This window comes from Staurois parvus, unplaced genomic scaffold, assembly GCF_062004578.1.
Source record: "Staurois parvus isolate SC_StPar_1 unplaced genomic scaffold, SC_StPar_1.0 ptg000328l, whole genome shotgun sequence".
Lineage (NCBI taxonomy): Eukaryota > Metazoa > Chordata > Amphibia > Anura > Ranidae > Staurois > Staurois parvus.
Window position 1 is genome coordinate 3,017,834 of NW_028318124.1, and position 19,910 is coordinate 3,037,743.

General features: G+C 40.1%; 2 protein-coding genes across 3 annotated transcripts in view; both read right to left on the reverse strand.

The window, feature by feature from the left end:
• Positions 1 to 12,877, reverse strand: part of MRPL45 (mitochondrial ribosomal protein L45) — a 168,366-nt gene extending 155,489 nt beyond the window's left edge. The window contains exon 1 of the mRNA XM_089683947.1: positions 12,857 to 12,877. Within this exon, the coding sequence (XP_089540073.1) occupies positions 12,857 to 12,862 (6 nt within the window). The 5' untranslated portion in view covers positions 12,863 to 12,877. The remainder of the gene's footprint in view (positions 1 to 12,856) is intronic.
• Positions 1 to 19,910, reverse strand: part of PIP4K2B (phosphatidylinositol-5-phosphate 4-kinase type 2 beta) — a 196,799-nt gene that overhangs the window by 27,374 nt on the left and 149,515 nt on the right. The window contains exon 10 of one of the 2 annotated variants that reach the window (XR_016313649.1): positions 12,857 to 13,031. Coding sequence is in view for 1 of the 2 variants with exons in the window: in XM_089683945.1 (XP_089540071.1) it covers positions 12,951 to 13,031 (81 nt within the window). In the remaining variant the exon portion in view is untranslated. Of the gene's footprint in view, positions 1 to 29; positions 13,032 to 19,910 lie in introns of those variants that run through there. The other variant, XM_089683945.1, reaches the window with a different exon arrangement.

Genomic DNA, 19,910 nt, shown 5'->3' on the forward strand with positions numbered 1-19,910 from the left:
TTCTTTTTTATAAAAACACAACAGGAAAATAACCAAGAACACTCATCTTTATTGACAAATTGTACATTTAATGAAGGAAAACAAATTTGGCAAAACTGCTGTCACTGGGTACCTTAACACCGCACCTGCATATACATAAAGTTACTGCTTCTGCAGGTGTGTGCACATTTCCCCACTAATCTATAGTCTTTTTCTACATTTTCTCTATAATTCTGCCCTCTCTTTGAAAGGATAACGATTTGGAGGACATTTAACATCAGTATTCAAATCACAGGTTATATAAACAAAATAATTCAACCATATATACCATGATTAAAATGTATGTAAACCCTAACAATTCACTTCTCTTTTTTGCTCCCTTTTGGTCTGTTAAATATACCATTGAAAGCATTTTTTATATCAGTTTGACAAGTGCAAAAAATACCTGTTGATTCTGCCAATAATCGAAAAAAGTTCATATCTTCTGAGATCTCCAGCAGTGTTATTAGCCTTGTCCAAGTCTCCCCTTGGTCTACAGAACACCTCCCATGTTATGGAGATGATGAAGGGGGGAAGTGTTCTGATGTTCAAACCAGAAGCCTAGAATGACTAAGCTGCACCTTAATAGATACATTAAAGTGAGCAAGTGTCACCATAAAACAGGAAGAGTATTGGCAGGATTACCACCGGAAAGTGGGAAAAAGCAGCCAAATCCAAGGACAGTTAAGCTGCAATGTATTACTTTTTTTGGATCCATTTATATGTTAAAAGTTATTAAACCTGTTCATTTAACAAACTAAAGAGGGCCAGGGAACCAGTGACTGATTTTGAAACTACTTTTCCTAATAAGTTGTGTTTCCCAAGATTACTTTATTTAGGTGCAGACACTGGTAAAGTGAATCGGCAACTGTCTTCTAATAGACCTCTGCATTGATATCTACCTACCAAATCTGTTTTTGCCATGGAGTTTCTCAACTGATGAAATTTCAATAACTTGAGAAAAAAAAATCTCAAAAGCTCAAGAGTCAGACGGCTTATAAAGGGCTGCCAGAGGTGAGAGAACTCAAGTTTAGTGATCTAACCCCTAAAGCTACACGACATCACTGTGTAATTCAAGTGATTCACATTTATTCAAAGAGGCCTGACCCATTCATTATTATGACAGAGCAATAGGACCTGTGGCACAAGAACAGTCATTGTAATAGCTTGCCTGGCCCTGTACTTAGGAGGAGATTAAAGAAATACAAATCCCTTTTTTTCTGAACAAAAAAAATAAATAAAAATAAAACAATTGCATCTCATTAACAAAACAATACTGTCAAAACATTTAATATGTGTAACATAATGCTACTTTATGTGTAAACACATCACAAAATACTTCTGTTAAACCAGTTATGGACTTAGGAAATTGGTGGCTCAAAGAAAGACAGGGCTTTATGGCAACAGTAGGTTTACATCATCTGCTGAGCAGGTTGGTAAGTGGTAATGTCAGCCAATCAATAGGCCCATCACCTACCTAAATATATTAATATAAATAATCTGTAATATTGAATACATTTGTTTTGATCTACATCATGAATCTGCCTCAGCGAAAGTACAATTGAGATGTAGAAATGGATAGTTTACTCAGGCTATGCATACACGGTCATCTTTCTTCTTTCTGTTCCTCTTAAAAAGTACATGGAGGAAAAAAGGTGAAACTATATAGAAGTACACTTTCCAAGCAAAGAAAGAAAAATGTGGATCAAAATATTGATTTCCCTACTTTTCACAGTCTTTTTCTGGCAGCCATTGGAGCGGGAAACTATTGCACACAAGTAAAATGCCTTCTCTGCATGTCCTACACACTGACCTGTCTATTCGCTGCCTGACTGGTCTTGTTCCTTCTCATAGTCAAAATGGAGCTCAGAAAAGAAACGCAACTTTAATTAGGCATCAAATAAACAATTAGAAACCAAAAAAATTCAATTAGCATTCCTAATGTGCACCATGAAGATCAGGGTTTCCCGGCCAGGGTTCCTCCAGAGGTTGAGAAAGGCTGATCAAGATAGTCTACAGAATTTCTGTACAGAGAACAATATGGAGATTGCCATTGCTAATCATGTCCTCAATAACAACTGTAAAATCATTTTCTTCTCCATTACCAATAGTTTTATATCAGAAGAGGAAACAAAGGAATGATGCCATTCACAGTCTTGCTGGACATGAACTTTGACAGTAAAAAGGGAACCCAATGAACAATGGTTTAATGGATCCACATAGAAAGAGTGGAAAACTAGAAAGCCGTGGTGCTCATTCTGGTTTTCATGAAGAAGGCCGTAGTTTTAGGTGTGGGAGGTGCCTTGTATCCACTTTGTTACTTTTACATCTACTCCGAAGGAGAAAACTTTTAAAAGGTTTAAATCCTGAAATGTTAATTCCAAAATGTTATACAACTCCTTGAATGGGCATGCGATTTACAGTGTATGTAGGGCATACAAAGCATACCCTTGCAAATTGAGCAGAGAAGTGTAATATGAATAAAAAAAAAAAATGAAAAGAAGATCACATTGTACCTTCTCATTTCAAAAAATGTTGCAGTATGGATCCAAGGAAACTTAGATTAGATTTGTTTGTGAGCACAATGGATTTTTAAATTCAATAAATACTACTTTTGATACTATTCAAGGAAGAGTGTTTATGTCCTTTACATTGTAGTGATTTTGGCCACATTTTGCAGTATTACATGGTGTAAGGAGAAGAACGTGACATCTGTTGCAAACCAGCACAGGGAAGTCTTTAGCTGTTGGATAGACTATAAACTGACAGCAAAGCGTGGAGGATAGAAACACGCTGGGACTGAGGAGAGGCAGCAGCAGATTAGGTTCATAGGGATATGTGTAACACATGAGACACCGGTAGTGTGCACATTAAGGTAGAGTGTTCTCTGCAGGATTCTTCAGCATACAGATGGGGAAACAAGGAAACATTTGACAAATTTGCTTTCTGAACCTAGTTACATTTAATGCAGTATTAAAACCAAAACAAAAAATGTAATATATTGCAGCTTACCAATCATTAGTATTGTGCATGCAATTGCTTTTTTTTTAGGCTTTCCCCCCCTCTGTATTCACCTGGTTACATGGTGAGTAACACCTGTCCTAAGGTGCCTACATTCTGGATGAAGGAGCACAGAGACCATTGGACATCAGCAATGTAAGCATGGGAGGGGAGTGTACTAGTAGATTTAAATACACTAACTGAACCCAAACCACAGCTAACATTTTTTAAGCAGTTACAGCAACAGTTTTGTTCCTTTTGGGATAAAGGTTTTACATAAAATATGCTCACCACTGTAAACACCCCTGTCAGCGATGAATGGTTTGTCTCAACACTCTACTTGCTACATTTGCGGGACAGCTTCTTCTGTTGAAAAGACAACAGACTTATTGGCTACATCATCAAGTAAAAATACAAAAAAGAAAGTCTAAAAAAATGAAAAAACTAGTGCAAACACTACATCCAAGAATTGGCAAGTTGCAATATAATAATTTTTTTGCTTTTGGGTTTAATACTGCTTTAACTGACCTGTTTTCTTGACCTATTACTCTTGGTAGCTCCACATTAAAAACCGCTTTTAAGATTTTCTTTACATAACCTGCTAAGGGGATAAGATTTATCTTTTGAATTCTAGGTAGGTATTTGACTTTGTATTTTGAGATACTGAGGTATGATATGAGGTAGCTTTTAGTGCCTTTTAGACTTTTGTGCGCAATACGGTTTCATCCTGCAGATTCAGAGTATTTTTTCTGTGATTTGCCCATTACATTTAACCCTTGCTGTCCCAAAGGCAGTAAGATAGAGGCTGAGTACATAGACGTTTAAATACAATTTTTTGTTGAACCTGAACACTAAGATGTGCATCCGGCATACCCCAACTATGACACAAGTTATGGAATGCTTCCTGGTTCAGGGATCACTCTCTTGAATAATAGACACTTTTAGCTGAAAAAAATTCACCTGTCAGTTTTCCATAATGGGAATGTATGAGGTGACGAGGGATGGAAAATGCCTAACTGTATAGGCTAAGATGAGCTTGAATCTAGCAAAACTTCTTGTTCCTCCATGACTGCTGACATCATGGGTGTAGCATTTTCTGATTGGATCCAAATTTTCTCACCAGTAGATCAGGCCAATGGTTGACAATCGGATCTCCCAGAGTTTCAAAAGGTTGATAATAAGCTGGGATTCCCTAGATGGCCAAGTCCCCTGCAATGACAGTGTTCTGGACTCCTCTGAAGTCCAAAAGGCTGGCATGCGGCATCAACACTGCAGAACAGGAGGAAATTACATGCCCAAGGTCAAAGCTGGGTCCAAAATTCACTAGAACAAGAAAATTGTGGCCCTTGAATGTCAGACATGAATGTTTGTCTAAAGACAGGGTGACTTGTTCCAAGTCAAGTTGTACTGCAGAGTCCAGGAATAAAACTTGGCAAAAGAGACCATTTTGGTTGTTCCATAATATTATGGTCCATAAGGGACCATAAGCAGAGAGTTGTAGGCTCCAAGACTGTCCAAAGAAGAGACTGAAGAGTTTAAAACCTTTGCTGGAGAAGGAAGTCTATTGCGTATCCAGGACTATTCTCTTGACTGAGATTTGCCTGACAGTCTAAGTGGCACCTTGGTCCTCTCTACAGTACAAGGGATGAACAGCTGGTGACCCTGGTGGCGATTGGGAAACTTTGCTGCAAGATGCCACCAGGTCGTACCCTTCAGGATCACCCCACCAGGTACTAGAAGGAACAGGGAGGCTATGATGGAGAGACAGAATGGGGGCAATCAAATAGATCTTGTTCTGACAGAGATCAAGGACAGTGGTAGGCAGAGATAGTCTGTTTTCAGAAAAAGGATGAAGCGGACAGCAAGGGAAAAACATTTTTTTCAGACAGAAGGCAGTGGTCAGGGAAGGGCAGAGTCAGCATCAGGAACAAGGGCAAAGGCAGGCAAACCATATTAGCAACCAAAGAGCAGAAATCCTGCTAGCACTCTAACAAGGTAGCTGGCAATAACAGCACTGGCTGCCATAAGGGAAGGGATTTAAACATCCTCCTTAACATACACCCACACTTTCACATCAGAGATGCATGCCAACATGCCTTACACATTTTGCGCACAAGCAACACGCCCTTTGCAGCTATGACGGCCACAGCTCCTGGAGGTACTGTAATACTATCCCAGGTATACCAACCGTTGTGTTGGTACCAACAACTTCTGCAGGAATAGAATCTCACAAAAATTATGCAGGGCCTGTACAGTGACAAACACATTAACATTGGTCTCCAAAACCAAAAAGACACCTGTGAAAGGCACATTATCCTTAGACCCAAAACAACTGTTGCTGCAGAGAGATATCATCCAGGTAACCCAATACAGGTATGCCTCGGGAGTGCAACAGAGCCAGCACTGAAACTAGCACCTTGATGAACATCTGAGGTGCAGTGGCGCTGAAAAATGGAGATGTGCAAGGCATACTTTATGTTTTCAGAGGCCAGGTGGTCTCCGAGAAAGAGAAAGCAGGATTGACGGGGTAGATTCCATACAGAGTTTTTTGTTGTTTTTTTTTTTAACTTGAATGAAAGCATTAAGCACCTTCAGATGCAAAATGACATGAATTTCGCTCTGGGTACGTTGAACAGGTTGAAGTAGAAACTTTAAATTCTTTACAGAACAATGGCAATGACTCCTTGGGAGAGAAGTTGGTTGGTGCAACAGCATAAAGATGAGTGGAGGTAAAGTTCAAAATCCTAGCTTGTAGCCCATGGACACCACATCCCTCAACCATGCATCCACTGTGCTTTTGGTCCAGGTGGTTGAAAAGGCTAAAAGGAATCCCCCAACTTTTAGAAGTAGAGATGTCCCCTCAATGTACTCAGCCCTTTCTCTCAGGTTTGGAAGGTTTTGGGGCAAACGTTTGCGTGGGAACAGAGTCCTGGACTTGAGAATTGATGTTAGAGTTCTGGAAGAATTGAAAGCAACTCTTCTTCATTCCCCTTATAAGATCCCACAGAGCAACATCTACACACACTCCTGGCTGATATATCAGATGATTCTCCTAGCTTCCAAACCAACAGAAGCACCCTCCTGCAACTCATGCCTCTCCTCCGAGCAAATGATTTACTTCAGCTGGATTCCATGTTGTTCCTTGATCATTATAACCAGAAGTTCAGAAAAGTAAAGAAAACTGAAAAAAGTACTGTGGAGAAAAAAAAAAAAAAAAAAAAGGTGCTGTGGATTGTTTGATTTACTTATTTTAAAAAAAATGTGGTACTTTTTTACTACTTTAAGGACCAGCTACTAAACAAAATCAGTTGTGGCAAATCTACTAGAAATCTTTTGACAGAAGGATGACTATTAAGGAAGCCCAGATTGGTAACTCGTCCATTAGAACCAAAACTGTATCATTAAGCCTCGGATTGTCAGAAGACTGAACCTCCTCAGGCACAAAATAATCCAAAAAAGGATAGGTTAGACTCAACATATTCAGTTGCGTGTGCAGAAGCAGCTGCAGACATATCAGACAGACTCTGGAGAAGGAGTAGACCAACAACTGCAACCCATGCGTTCTAAGTCAGCAGTCATGGCAGTGATTTTACTTTTAAAATTCAACACTGTTGTGGCAGATTCCTCTGTTGAGGAGAGGAGGGACTCCCATCAGTCATAGATAGGACGATTCAGAGGAGCATGTGGACTCAAGTAGGGTTCGACGATTCAGCTGTCAGCATTAGGTCCATGAGGAGGACCTCTACTACTCCCCATGCATCATGAGCTGAACGGGCCAGTAGGACTGGTGCTCTTACGGTTATGATCCGCCATACTGCTAGTATGAAAAAGTAAGATATTCCAACAAGGGTTCTAACGACTTTGCAGAAGCAGGAGGTTATGTGACCTTCTGTGACCAAGTGACTAAGTAACAGCAAAGAACCCTTGGACGGTTGTGATGAACTGGCGGCGATTCGGCTAAAGAGGCAGATTAATGCCACCACAGGGCAGTATGGTGCATGTAACCCGCTATAAAAAAATGTTGCAGCTGTGTTCCATAGAGTGCCTGTGACAACAGTGCAACACATTAAAAAAAAGGGGCAGGGCTTATGCACTTGCTGCAGAAAAGATCTGGAAAGTGCCCTGCTACTATCAGACACAGCAGTAAGGTACCAGAAAGTGTCAAGACAGGACCCAGTGACAAGGTCCCTAATGATGGACTAGGTAATACCAGTTGCCTGGCTGTCTCTACACACCTTGAGCCACTGACACTAAACAAGCATGCACCTTGAAGTCAAAACTTCTGACCCAAGTCAGTGACTCAAAGTATTGAGCCCTTGCCATCAGTTTGGAAACAAGTAATTCCATGAGAGCTCAGCAATGGCAGTCTACATTTTTTAGTACAGGCTTGGATAAAATGGGTATTTTATTAAATCATTGCAACACCACACTGTAACAGTGAGTGACATTGAAGATTAAATCTATTAACTGTAGCACTTCTCCCATTAAAAGCAAATCCCTTCCTGCAAGAAACATTGAGATTTCTATTGCTGGCTCAACTTTCTTCAAATGTTATTTGCCTGGTTGTCATGCTGAACTCAAATCATTAACCCAGAACAAGTATACATAGAAATTCTGCCTATATTGATCTGCCTAATTTTTCAGGTGAGGAACTCAAAAAGCATCCCAGTGTGTCAGCAACATAGACAACCCCCTAGAATTTTCAGGTCATATATGTTCTAGGTATGGTGGACGCCCCTGTTTAACAGATAAATGAGTTAGTAGTAGTAGCAATCAGTGTTTCAAAATTTTATAGAAATCCCATTGAAATATGAAAAACCGAAAAGTCAGCATACACCATTATAAAGTCTTCAACAGATCCGAAATGTATAGCTAAGCATATAAAAAATATTAAGTATAATCTACCAAAAATTCTCAACAGTCAGGTAATCTTTAAGCCATTACATAGAAAATATTTTTTTTTTACCATGGTTTAAAGAATAAATCTAGGCATGGCTATAATATGCATAGTTACATCTGTCTAACTTAGACCAGGGTAATTAAGTATATACCGAACCTGTCCTATGTATACACCGTACCTGGCCTATGTATACACCAAACCAAGTTGTCACTGCCCCATCTCTCTGCCTCATCCAATCAGAGAACGCCTTTGCATTCATTTAGAAGATGAAGAGCATTCTCTGAATGGTGCCCATGCTGAGCAGCTGACCTCCTGTGCTCAGACTGCATCAGCCGAGCTGCCAAGCACGGGACCCAAAAGTGGTGTCTACTTCTGTAATTTCCAGCTTCCAAGGGCATCGGCTAGGTGTGGTATATACATAGTTACACTGGTACAAGCTTGACCAATGTAAATATGTATAAAATAGAAATGCCCGGATTTATTGCAAACCCTAATAAACCAAATCCACTATTCTTCCCCTACGATACACATATATTGTCATTCTCAAAGCATAGGAACATGCAATGAAAGACATCAATATAAATTTAACAATCTAACATCCTCCAACTTGAATACAAATTGTAAGCTCCAACTGGATACAGACTCAAAGATAATATATATGCAATTGGTTCCTATATAGCAAGAAACTAAATGGTTATTGATTCGGTAGCTGAGGCCACAGTGTTCGCCTCTACGGAGTTGTTTACATTTAAGTAACAGATGTCAGCAGCATGAAGATATTTCCTATAAATGAAAAAAAAATTTAATCATCTTGTATTTTCTATGTAATAAATGGCCTATGTAGATTACAGGACTGCTGAGAATTTTTGGTAGATTACATTTGATATTTTTTTATACATTTAGATATACTTTTTGGATCTGTTGCAGCCTTTAGAGTTGTGTATGTTGAATATTTGAAGTGAGGTACCCACATTTTTTACTATACTGGACTCACTTGAGCTTGCTAGTTTCTGCCATATATCATGACATGCCAATACAGGGTACAAGGCTAATTAGGTGTGATCCTTGTTAAATTTTAGAGAAAAATGACATTCAATGGTATCTACCTCTGACTTAGAGTTAATATTTAACAAGTGTATATTTGGAGACTATAACCAGGTAGGCCAGACAAAAAAAGACCTCTGCCAGGATGTGACTGGTATGAAAACATTTATTTTACTATGTGTGCTTTAAGAGTTTTTTGAAAACAGAAACCCAGAGCAAGACTAACATATAATGCTTTTTGAAGCTGCCAGCTTTAATAAACTGAATTGATGTGTTGCAGATCCAAAACTGGCACTAAAAGAGAACAGTTAACCATAGTAAACATATCCATATCCACAGGTCCACTTTTGCCCGAGCTTTCATAAATTTCCTCTTCTCACAGTAGTTGTAGTGTACACTATACAAATCTTTGTAATACTTTTTGGCTTGTATATTGTTCTAGGCCCAAACCCAATTCTTATATGATCTATGAGAATTAACAGGTTATTTTATCTAACACTGAATACAGAGACTGCTCTAGAAGCCACAGCAAACAACTGTTTTTAATTTGTCTGGCTACACTCACATAAATTATTACAGGTCATATAGCACATACTGCATTTTACTGTATGGTACTGAAAAAGGCCCAAGGTATCTAGGCCTGCCACCAGCAGTATCTATATATAAGTGCCTGAATACATTAATAAAGATGTGGCTCAGGGTTGAGGCAAAAGAGTGTTCCACATAGGTCTTTAGCCTTTAATCTGTATAAATAAAAATAGTTAGCAGTACAGAGTAGTGCATTCTCCTTACAAGTTTATGAGCTCAAATTCCAGCTTTATGGTGAAAATCACATTTTTAAAATATAGTTGTAAACTGTAACTGCATCTTTGGAAAACTACCTTATGGTTTCACCCCACTCCCAGCAAGATACTGATAACTAGATTGCAGAGCACCTCAAAATCTTCCTGGCCAGGTTCGCAAATTTGCACACTTAATTCCTTTCTATACAGCTTCCATAGTTATGGCTATGAATGGCTCCATAGGAAAGAATGCAGAATGCATTGGCATGCCTGGCCAAGTAGATTTTGACAACAGGCTGTGCGATCTAGTAGGCAATATCTCACTTGATCAAGGACAGTTGTGTATTAAAGATTGAGAGGGAGTGCTGGCGAGAGGGTACAACAATAGAAATATCTGAAAATACAGTTAACAAGTAATTTACCTTTAAAGTGTCTGTAAACCCTAAAAAACATCTCTTTTTTGCTCCATTCGGTCTGCTAAATATATAATTGAAAGCTTTTGGTTATATCTGTTCCATATTTTCAAAAACACCAGGTAACTTTACCAGAAATCTAGTGAGCTAATAATCTCACCATGTGGTCTGCCAGTATCCATTATATGGGGTTACTGAGGTAAGACTAGGTCTGTATTATTTGTAATGAGTTAGAAAATATACAGTTGGTGGAATTTACTAAAGCCGGTGCAGACAGAATCTGGAGCAGTTGTGCATAGTAACCAATAAGCTTTTATCTTCAGCTTGTTTGGTTAAGCTTTGCAAATGAAAGCTAAAAGCAGATTTGTTGCCATGCACAGCTGCTCCAGATTCTGTCTGCTCCAGTCTTAGGAAAGCATATTTAAATTCTGGCATATCAAGTTATTTTTTTGCACTTGCAGTTTGTTTAAAAGGATAAAACATGGGGAATTGTGCATATCTTGCAGAGGTGTAAAAAAGTTTTTTTATTTGCTTTGACACACTTTAAAAACCATATCTTCCTGTGCTCATAAATGTGACCTTAGCTCAGTCAGTAGGAATTTAGTTGTGGTCGTGCTTGTTCTGGCACAGGGATGCACAGGTATTGTGTGCATCCCAGTGCCGGCAGTCCCAAAGCTGCCAACTGGGATGCAGCGGCTACACAGATACAGCTGTTGCTCCTAATGTGACATTCGCGCAGGTGCATGGCCCTGAATGCACCCAAGGTGAGTTGGGGGGACACACCCACACGGATGTCATATTGGGAACAATGGCTGTGTCTGTGCCCCAACAAACATGAATGAGACTGTCTGCACAGGGATGCACGCAACACCTGTGCATCCCCATGCGGGTAAACACAGCCCTTACTCTCCTGGAGATAACAAAGACAAAGTGAACACTGGAAACAAAACAGCTCTGGATTTATGATATAATCAACAGGTATTTTTTTTACAACTATCAGATGTAACAAAATGCTTTCAATAGTAAATATAACAGACCAAAAGGGAGCAAATAGAAGCTTACAGTTAGAGTTTACATACACTTTAAGCTAATCTTTCACTGAGAGGTAAGTAAGCACCAGAGTGGGGTGTCCTAGGCTAGGGGGGATGGGCAGATTTTTTTTCTTTAAAGCAAGTATAGATGTACCTCAAGACAATTATTTTTTTAAAGTATTTAGAGAGTGAGTAAGGGCTAGAAACATGGTCAGGTTTCCAATGCTGTTTGTGTTCCTAGTAAAGAGATTTCCCCTCACTTCCTGTTCTGACATCAATCATCTGCAATAGAAATGAGAAGAAATCCTGACAGAGTATCCAAACATTTTCTACTCCAAAGAGCTTTTAGCAGATTTCTTTTTTTTTTTTTTGTTAGATGTTTCATTAAGCTGGCCATACACTGATCAAAATTTGACTGCTGCAGCAGGGACCAGTCATATTTCGATAAGTGTGGCGTTTCCTCATTCAACAGCAAGCCATATGATCAAAGGTAGATATGATTCATTTACACACTCATCTCTTACACCCCGGTCACAACGGGTGCGACTTGGCATGCCATGCAACTTGCAAAGTGTATGCTAAGTCGCACCTCATTGTTCGCAATTAGAGTGGTCAAATCAGTGCGGTTCCGACTTGGTCGGAGCCGCACCGATTTCAAAAGTAGTACATATACTACTTTTGGTGCGATTTGTATAGACATCTGTGTCAGATGTCATGCAAAGCGCACCTGAAATTGGCATCTCACCTGACTTTGAAATTGTGAAACTTACAGTGAAGTCGCACGATTTCAAAGTCATGTGACCGGGGAGTTACTGCTTTACCCATCTCCTCTTGATGGAGTGAATAACACTTTAAAAACATTTCAAAGCTGAAAAGCACAGAATTAGGTAATGGACATTTAACAGCTGTTGCTGAAGGATAAGTACAAAAGCATGAAAGGTTGAAAGGTAATTGAAAATGGTAAATTTGTACTTTAAAGAATAACTCTTAAGTGCTATATGCATTTAAACTGAGAAAATAAGACAACCACAGTGCAATTCATGAACAACAACAACCCTCTCTGTGAAAGGAAAAAAAAAAAGAAAAAAAAAAACAAAAAAAAAAAACACTGTTTATGGTATCCCTAGCTTCTAACAGTCACAGACATGTGAAAGAAATAATAAAAAAAACAGAAAACAAATAAAGAGCCTCTCCTCCACATGTCAACTGTATGGGTAGGCACAAAATACAAAATGCCTTCCACTGATCTTACAATACAGTGGGCACAGACAAAAATAGTTTTGATTTAAGAGTCCAGTGGATTTGCATATTAGCAGCCCTCCCAGCTTTAGAAACAGACAAAACTGTTAGATGTATTTGTTTTTCTTTTCCAGTAAGGAAGTGCTGTTGCTGCAGTCATTTGAACAGCAGTAAGAAAAGAACTTTGTAACAACTACCCTATCTCAGCAGTAACATAGTACAAAATGTTTAATATTTAAAAGGAATGTAAGGTTGGGGAGCACTTACATTGTGACCTAAAATCCTGGAGTAACCAGGTTAAACTTGTGACCTTGAAATGTAATATTACAAACCTTACAGTTACAGGATGGGAAATAATTGATCTTTTAGCAAAATAGGGAGACAGGAGGTACAAATAGGATGGGCGTGCAAACACACCACTTCACTCACACTCATGTAGACTCTTGCACACAGACCAGGAGGGTTTGGGTTATCCCTGCATACAGGGAAAGGGCAAGTGCAGAGAAGGACGGAGAGAAAAGAGCTATGCCAGGATATTTGACATGAATTCAATGAAGCGTTTGGAATACTGCTCTGGATTCACTGTGGAAATTTCTGCTCCAGCCTGAAAAAGAACAAAAAGATATACTAATGTAACAGGGGGTTGGGTATTTAAAGAGCCACTAATATCCATGCAATATAAACATAAAAAAAACAAAATAATAAATACATTTCAATGGGCAGTGTTAACATTAGCAGATTTTTTTTAGTAGATAGGTTTAAATGCGTGTAATGTCAGGTCTACTTAAAGAACAAAAATTTAACCTGCTGCAGTTTACTAGTCATTTGGAGAGGTGGCTGCATTTGTTTATTTGTAAGGCTTAGTACATTTTCTAAAAATAATGAAAAAAAAATTTTTATTTTTTATTACTCACCATAAAATCCCTTACTCTAGGTTCATTGACTAACAAAACCTCTTTACTTTCTCGACCATAGGGTTTATATTGCCACCTACAGGAGTAGGACACTAGGCAGAAAAGAAACTCGGCACAGTCTATAAGTAGTCCTGGCTGTCGGAATGACAGCAGCCAATCATACTGAAAAAAGACTGCATATATAAGTATAGGAAAAGTTATTTCTGCATCCAAGCATATAGCCAAGTGCTGTTTTTGCATCTGACCAAATAAATCAAAGCGCACAGTGCTGTGTAAAGAGCAGGAGGAATGACTGTTAAACCTACATGTTTTTGTGGGGATAGGATCAGAGATCACTTGGAATATTTGAATAATCAGAATACAGTTTTTGTGCAACATAAAAGATGATTGCTAAAGCTATAGGTGGTATTACTATTTGCAGAGATGGTGGTTATTTTGGGAGTACAAGAATCTGAGTGAAGAATCCTGTGTAAAGGATAACAGGGGTGATTGCGCAGACTACAATTGTTCTGCGTATGTGCATGTATGTAAAGCATCGAGAGGACAGAGCAGCGGTTCCTAAGGGTGTGTGCTGACATCTAAATAATTATACTTGTTTGTATACCTTAAGAAAACATATCTACCCCGAGTGGCAACCTACAGGGAACGTCGGCAATGAGCTGCACAACCTTAGCGTACCAGGGTCGGCGAGAAACTAGAAAGGAGGAAATGCATAAATGAGACTATATCTACCCTACAGCGCCAGCAAGGCTACTGGTACATCAACCAAGGGATCCCTCACCCTTGCCATGAATCTTGATACCTTCCTATTGAAACAAGACACCAGGAAGTTTACATCCAGAGTGCCCCACCATAGGCAGAGATGACTCTCCTTGATCCAGTGTCTGTTGGTTGAGGTAGTCCGCCTGCCAATTTTCCACACTTGGAATGTGTATGATAGACAGAGCCAGTACATGACATTATATCCACCAGAGAATGCCTGAGGCCTCCAGCACCACTGCCGCACTCTTCATCCTGCCATGGTGGTTGACCTAGGCCACAGCAGTGGCATTGTCCAACTGGACCCTGACCAGGCACCCTCGGAAAAACCCTGTCCACCATTCCAGACAGTCTGATCTCCCGGCGTTCCAGAACATTGATTGGCAGACGGGATTCCTCCGGCGTCCAGTGATCCTGGGCCGAGTTTGACCCCAAACCCCTCCCATCAACCGGAAAGGCTGGCGTCTGTTGTGATCCTTAACGATCCTTAGTTTTTCATATTATTACAAAAATTCCATAAGAAGAGACACAAAACATATACCGTATTTTCCGGCGTATAAGACGACTTTTCAACCCCTGAAAATCTTCTGAAAAGTTGGGGGTCGTCTTATACGCCGGTGCGAGCCGGTGTCAGGGGGGCACTTTTTCGAGGGGCGGCGCGGTGCCGCCCCCCCTCCTCCTCCAACGGACACTAAGTACAGGGGTGGGCAGAGGGGCTGCTGTACCTTACCTGGCTCCGGTCCCACGACGATCCGGTCCAGGAAGCACGGCTGCTCCTTTCAGTTTGGCCGCTCGGCTCTGCCTCCTCACCGGTGATTGGGCGCCAGCACTGGAAAGGCACACAGGCGACCAATCACCGGCGAGGAGGCGGAGCCCAGCGGCCCCGCGAAAATCGAGCGGCCGAACTGGAAGAAGGAGCAGCCGCTCCTCTTCCCCACTGACACCAACGATGGGGCACTATTCCTCCTCCACACTGACACCAACGATGAGGCACTGTTCTCCCCCACTGACACCAACGATGAGGCACTGTTCTCCCCCACTAACACCAACGATGAGGCACTGTTCTCCCCCACTGACACCAACGATGAGGCACTGTTCTCCCCCACTGACACCAACGATGAGGCACTGTTCTCCCCCACTGACACCAACAATGAGGCACTGTTCTCCCCCACTGACACCAACGATGAGGCACTGTTCTCCCCCACTGACACCAACGATGAGGCACTGTTCCTCCCCCACTGATACCAACGATGGGGCACTGTTCTCCCCACTGATACCAATGATGGGGCACTATTCCTCCTCCCCACTGACACCAATGATGGGGCACTATTCTTCCCACTGATACCAATGATGGGGCGCAATTCCTCCCACTGACCCCAATGATGGGACACGATTCTTCCCACTGACACCAATGATGGGGCACGATTCCTCCCACTGACTAATGATGGGGCACCATCATTGGTGTCAGTGGGAGGAATAGTGTCCCATCATTGGTATCAGTGGGAGGAATAGTGCCCCATCATTGGTGTCAGTGGATGAAATAGTGCCCCATCATTGGTATCAGTGGGAGGAATTGTGCCCCATCATTGGTGTCAGTGGGAGGAATAGCGCCCCATCATTGGAATACCATACTGAAATAGCATACCATATTGAAATCAAATCTGATGTTTTTTCATTTTTATTTGGTGTGCGTTGGAAGAGGGGTAGTCTTATACGGCGAGTATAGCTCAAAACCTATATTTTAACAGGAAAAGTAGGGGGTCGTCTTATACGCCCAGTCGTCTTATACGCCGGAAAATACGGTAAATAATCAATACATTTCTACTTTGCCCCCTTCTAATTACCTCTTTTCTTTCCCTCCCCTCCCAACCCACCTCTCCCAACCCATCTCTACCCCCCCTCCCCCTCCCTCCCCTCTGCAAGATCTCCAATCTCTCAAGACCCAATATCTTTAAATAACTTCCTAGTTTAAAATGTTAAGATTTTCTATATTTCTCTTTCAATCCTGATTTTTCCCATTTTTCCCATCGCGAATAGTATATTTCCAACCTGTCTTCCTGCATTTAGTATGATTTTTCCATTCTACTAATCTGGTTTACCCTATTGATCCAATCCTCCTCCATCGGCACCTCTGTCTTCCGCCAAAACTTGGGTATCAACCCTTTTGCAGCACTTAAGTAGTACCATACACCTGATTCTTTATATTTATTTACTGTTGTCTCAACATTATGTAGGAGACACAAGGTTGGGTCTAACCCTATGTCATTTCCAGTTATTATTTCTATTAATTTAACTATTGTCTTCCAGAAAACCTGAATTTTTGGACATTGCCACCATATGTGAAACACCGTGCCCTCCTCCCCACATCCTCTCCAACACATTTTTGAATTCTCCCCACTCATCCTGTGCTCCGTGCTCGGTGTAATATGCCATCGTGTCAAACATTTATAGTTAATCTCAACGTCTCTCATACTAACACTCTCGTGTACCAGTCTAAATATCTTATTCTGTTGATCCTCATCTATCACCACCTCTATATCTCTTTCCCAATTTGTTATAAAAACTAACTTTGTGTCTGTGTCTAATTCTGTGAGTATTCTATAAATTTGTGTAACACCGTGTTTCCCATCTCTACGTGTTTCTAATAGCCTTTCAAACATATTCCACTCCTTTTTTAATCTCAAGGGTTTTGGGAGACTTCCAATGAAACATTTTAATTGGTGATATTTCCACTCGTCTATTCTAGTAAACATATCCCCCCCCCCCCTCTCTTTTAATTCTTTAAATGTTCTCAATTCCCCCTCTACCAATACATCTCTCAATTGGATATCTTCCTTTTTAAGCCATCTCCCTGATATCTCATCTTTTCCTGGAGGGAAAAACTCTGTATTTGCAAGAGGCATTAATATAGAGTTGAATTCCCATTTCATGTGTTTATGTAAATTATCCCATGTCCTTAAAACGTTTAAAGTGAAAGTGCTTGTGTTTTCTTTAATTCTTCTATAATGTGCTGGGACCCATATCATCTTACTCAAACTAATTCCACTCAGTTCGTTTTCTATTTTTACCCAACTTTTTCCCTTATGGTTAAATGTCCAATCATATATTCTTGCTAAAATTACTGCTTTATAATATCTCTTGACATCAGGTAGTCCCATTCCCCCTTTCTCTTTAGTCCTACTTAGTGTTTTGTATGCTATTCTTGGTTTTTTATTCCTCCATATATATCTTGTTAACATTCTTCTCATTATCTTAAAAAACGCCTCTGGGAGTTTAATTGGGACCATTTGAAATCTATAGAGTATTTTAGGTATAATTACCATTTTAACTAGGTTTATACGTCCTAACCATGATGGATTTCCTCCCTCTAATCTTTTTAATTCATCCTTAATCTCATTTATCAGAGAAATATAGTTTAATCCATACAGTTGTTTATATGAGGTAGCAAGTTTTATTCCTAGGTATTTTATATCTTTTTCTCTCCATATAAAGGGGAATTCTTTTTGTAACTTTTCTTTTTCGCTCTTTGGTATATTAATGTTCAGAATCTCTGTTTTTGTTGGGTTAATTTTTAAATTTGATAGTTCACCATATTCCTTCAGGATCTTCATTATACTTGGTAATGTTATTCGGGGGTTGCCTACATAAAACAATAGGTCGTCCGCAAAGGCCGCTACTTTATGTTCTACATTTTCTATCTGGATTCCCTTTACCGCTCCATTATTCCTTATTGACAACAGGGGTTCCAATGTTAAAACATACAACAAGGGGGACAATGGGCAGCCCTGTCTTGTTCCATTGGACATCCCAATGGATTCCGACCTCTCCCCATTTACCGTGATGATTGCGGTGGGCTCCCTATATAATTTACCTATCCATTCATGCATTCTCTCTCCAATCCCCAACACTTCCAAGTTGTCCATCATAAAGCCCCAGTCCACTCTATCAAACGCCTTTTCGGCATCAATTGACAAGAGCACCACCGGGGCTTTCCCTTTTCTACTTTTCTGAATAAGCATCAAAGTTCTCAGCCCATTATCTCTACCCTCTCTCCCTGGGACAAAGCCCACCTGATCTCCATGGATCCATTCAGGCATTAGTTCTTTCAGCCTGTTTGCTAAAACCTTTGCGTACAACTTGGTATCAGTGTTCAATAATGAAATTGGTCTGTAGCTAGAGCACTGAGAAGGATCTTTTCCCTCCTTATGAATGAGCACTACATGGGCCTGAAGGGATTCCCTCCTCCCCTCCATCCCACCTCCCAAGTCATTCATATACTTCTTCAACTTCGGTAACAGTAATTCACTAAATTTTTTATAGTACTTAACTGTATAACCATCCGGGCCAGGGCTTTTCCCACCCCCTGTACTTCTTAATGCTACTTCTATTTCTTCCTGGGAAATTTCCGCATCTAAGGAGTTCAATTGTGTTTCACTGAGCTTTGGTAATCCCGCATTTTTTAAATATATCATCCTTTTTTCGTTAATACCTTCTCTAATTTCTTTTGGTGAACCTTGGTGACTAATGTTATACAACTTTCTATAATACTCCGTGAATACTTTAATAATTTCTTTAGTTGAGTGGAACAACTCCCCCTTAGGACTTTTTATCTTTTCTATATAATTCCTGTTTTTTCTTTTTATTCAGGGCTCTCATTAAGTATTTTCCTGGTCTATCTCCCCATCTGTATCTCTCACTTAATACTTTGTTGTATACTCTTCTCCTCTCCTCTTCCATCAATCTCTCTAACTCGCCTTTTTTATCCATTAACTTTTGTCTTATTTCTGTTGTTATTTTCTTCTTATGTATCTGTTCCAAGTCCAAAATTTCCTTTAGGAGTCCACTAACCTTCTCTCTTCTTTCTTTTTTCTTCCTTGCTCCTATCGCAATCAAGATTACTCTTATATATACCTTATGGCTTTCCCATACTGTAGCTGTCGATACTTCCTCTGTCTCATTCTCCTTGAAATATACCTTAATCTCTTCCCTGATCTTCTGCACAATATCCTCATCCAAGAGAAGAGCCTCATTTAACCTCCATCCTAAGCCTCCCGTCCACCTTCTTCCCCATCCTATTTTCATTATGACAGGGGCATGATCCGAGAAAGTTCTTGTCTCTATTTCTATTTTAACCAGCAGTTCAATGAATTGATGATCTATTAAAAAGTAATCCAGTCTCGAGTATATCTCATGTGCATTAGAGAAGAAGGTATAGTCTCTGTCTTTCAAAAGCATTATTCTCCAGGTGTCCACCAGTTGGTACTCGTGGATCACCTTTTTCAAAGCTCTCAGAGACCTACCCCCCTCTCTCTGCACAAGGGAGGTTGCATCCTTTTGTGGGTCCATACAGAGATTTAAATCTCCTGCTATTATCAAACGCCCTTTTTTAAAATCTATCAATTTTTTCAGCAGACCCTTCAAAAAGATCTCCGGTTTCTTGTTGTGGCAATATATATTGGCTAGTGTACACTCAATTCCCTGTAGTTTACCTTTCAAAAACAGGAATCTCCCCTCCGGATCAGTCTATCTTCCAGCTCAAATCTCATTCTTTGCCAAGCCTATTGCCACCCCCTTTGCTCTTTTAATTGGAGAGTCAGCGTAATACCATGTTGGATAATATTTAGATTTTAGTTTCACATTTGACTATCTCAAAGTGTGTCTCCTGTAAAAATACCACTGACGTTGCCCTGTGATGTAACTCTTTAAACAACTTAAATCTTTTCCCAGGACAATTCAACCCATTCACATTATATGTTATAAACTGTATTTCTTCCATCTTTCATGAGTCTGTCTATCTCTCTTCTAATTCG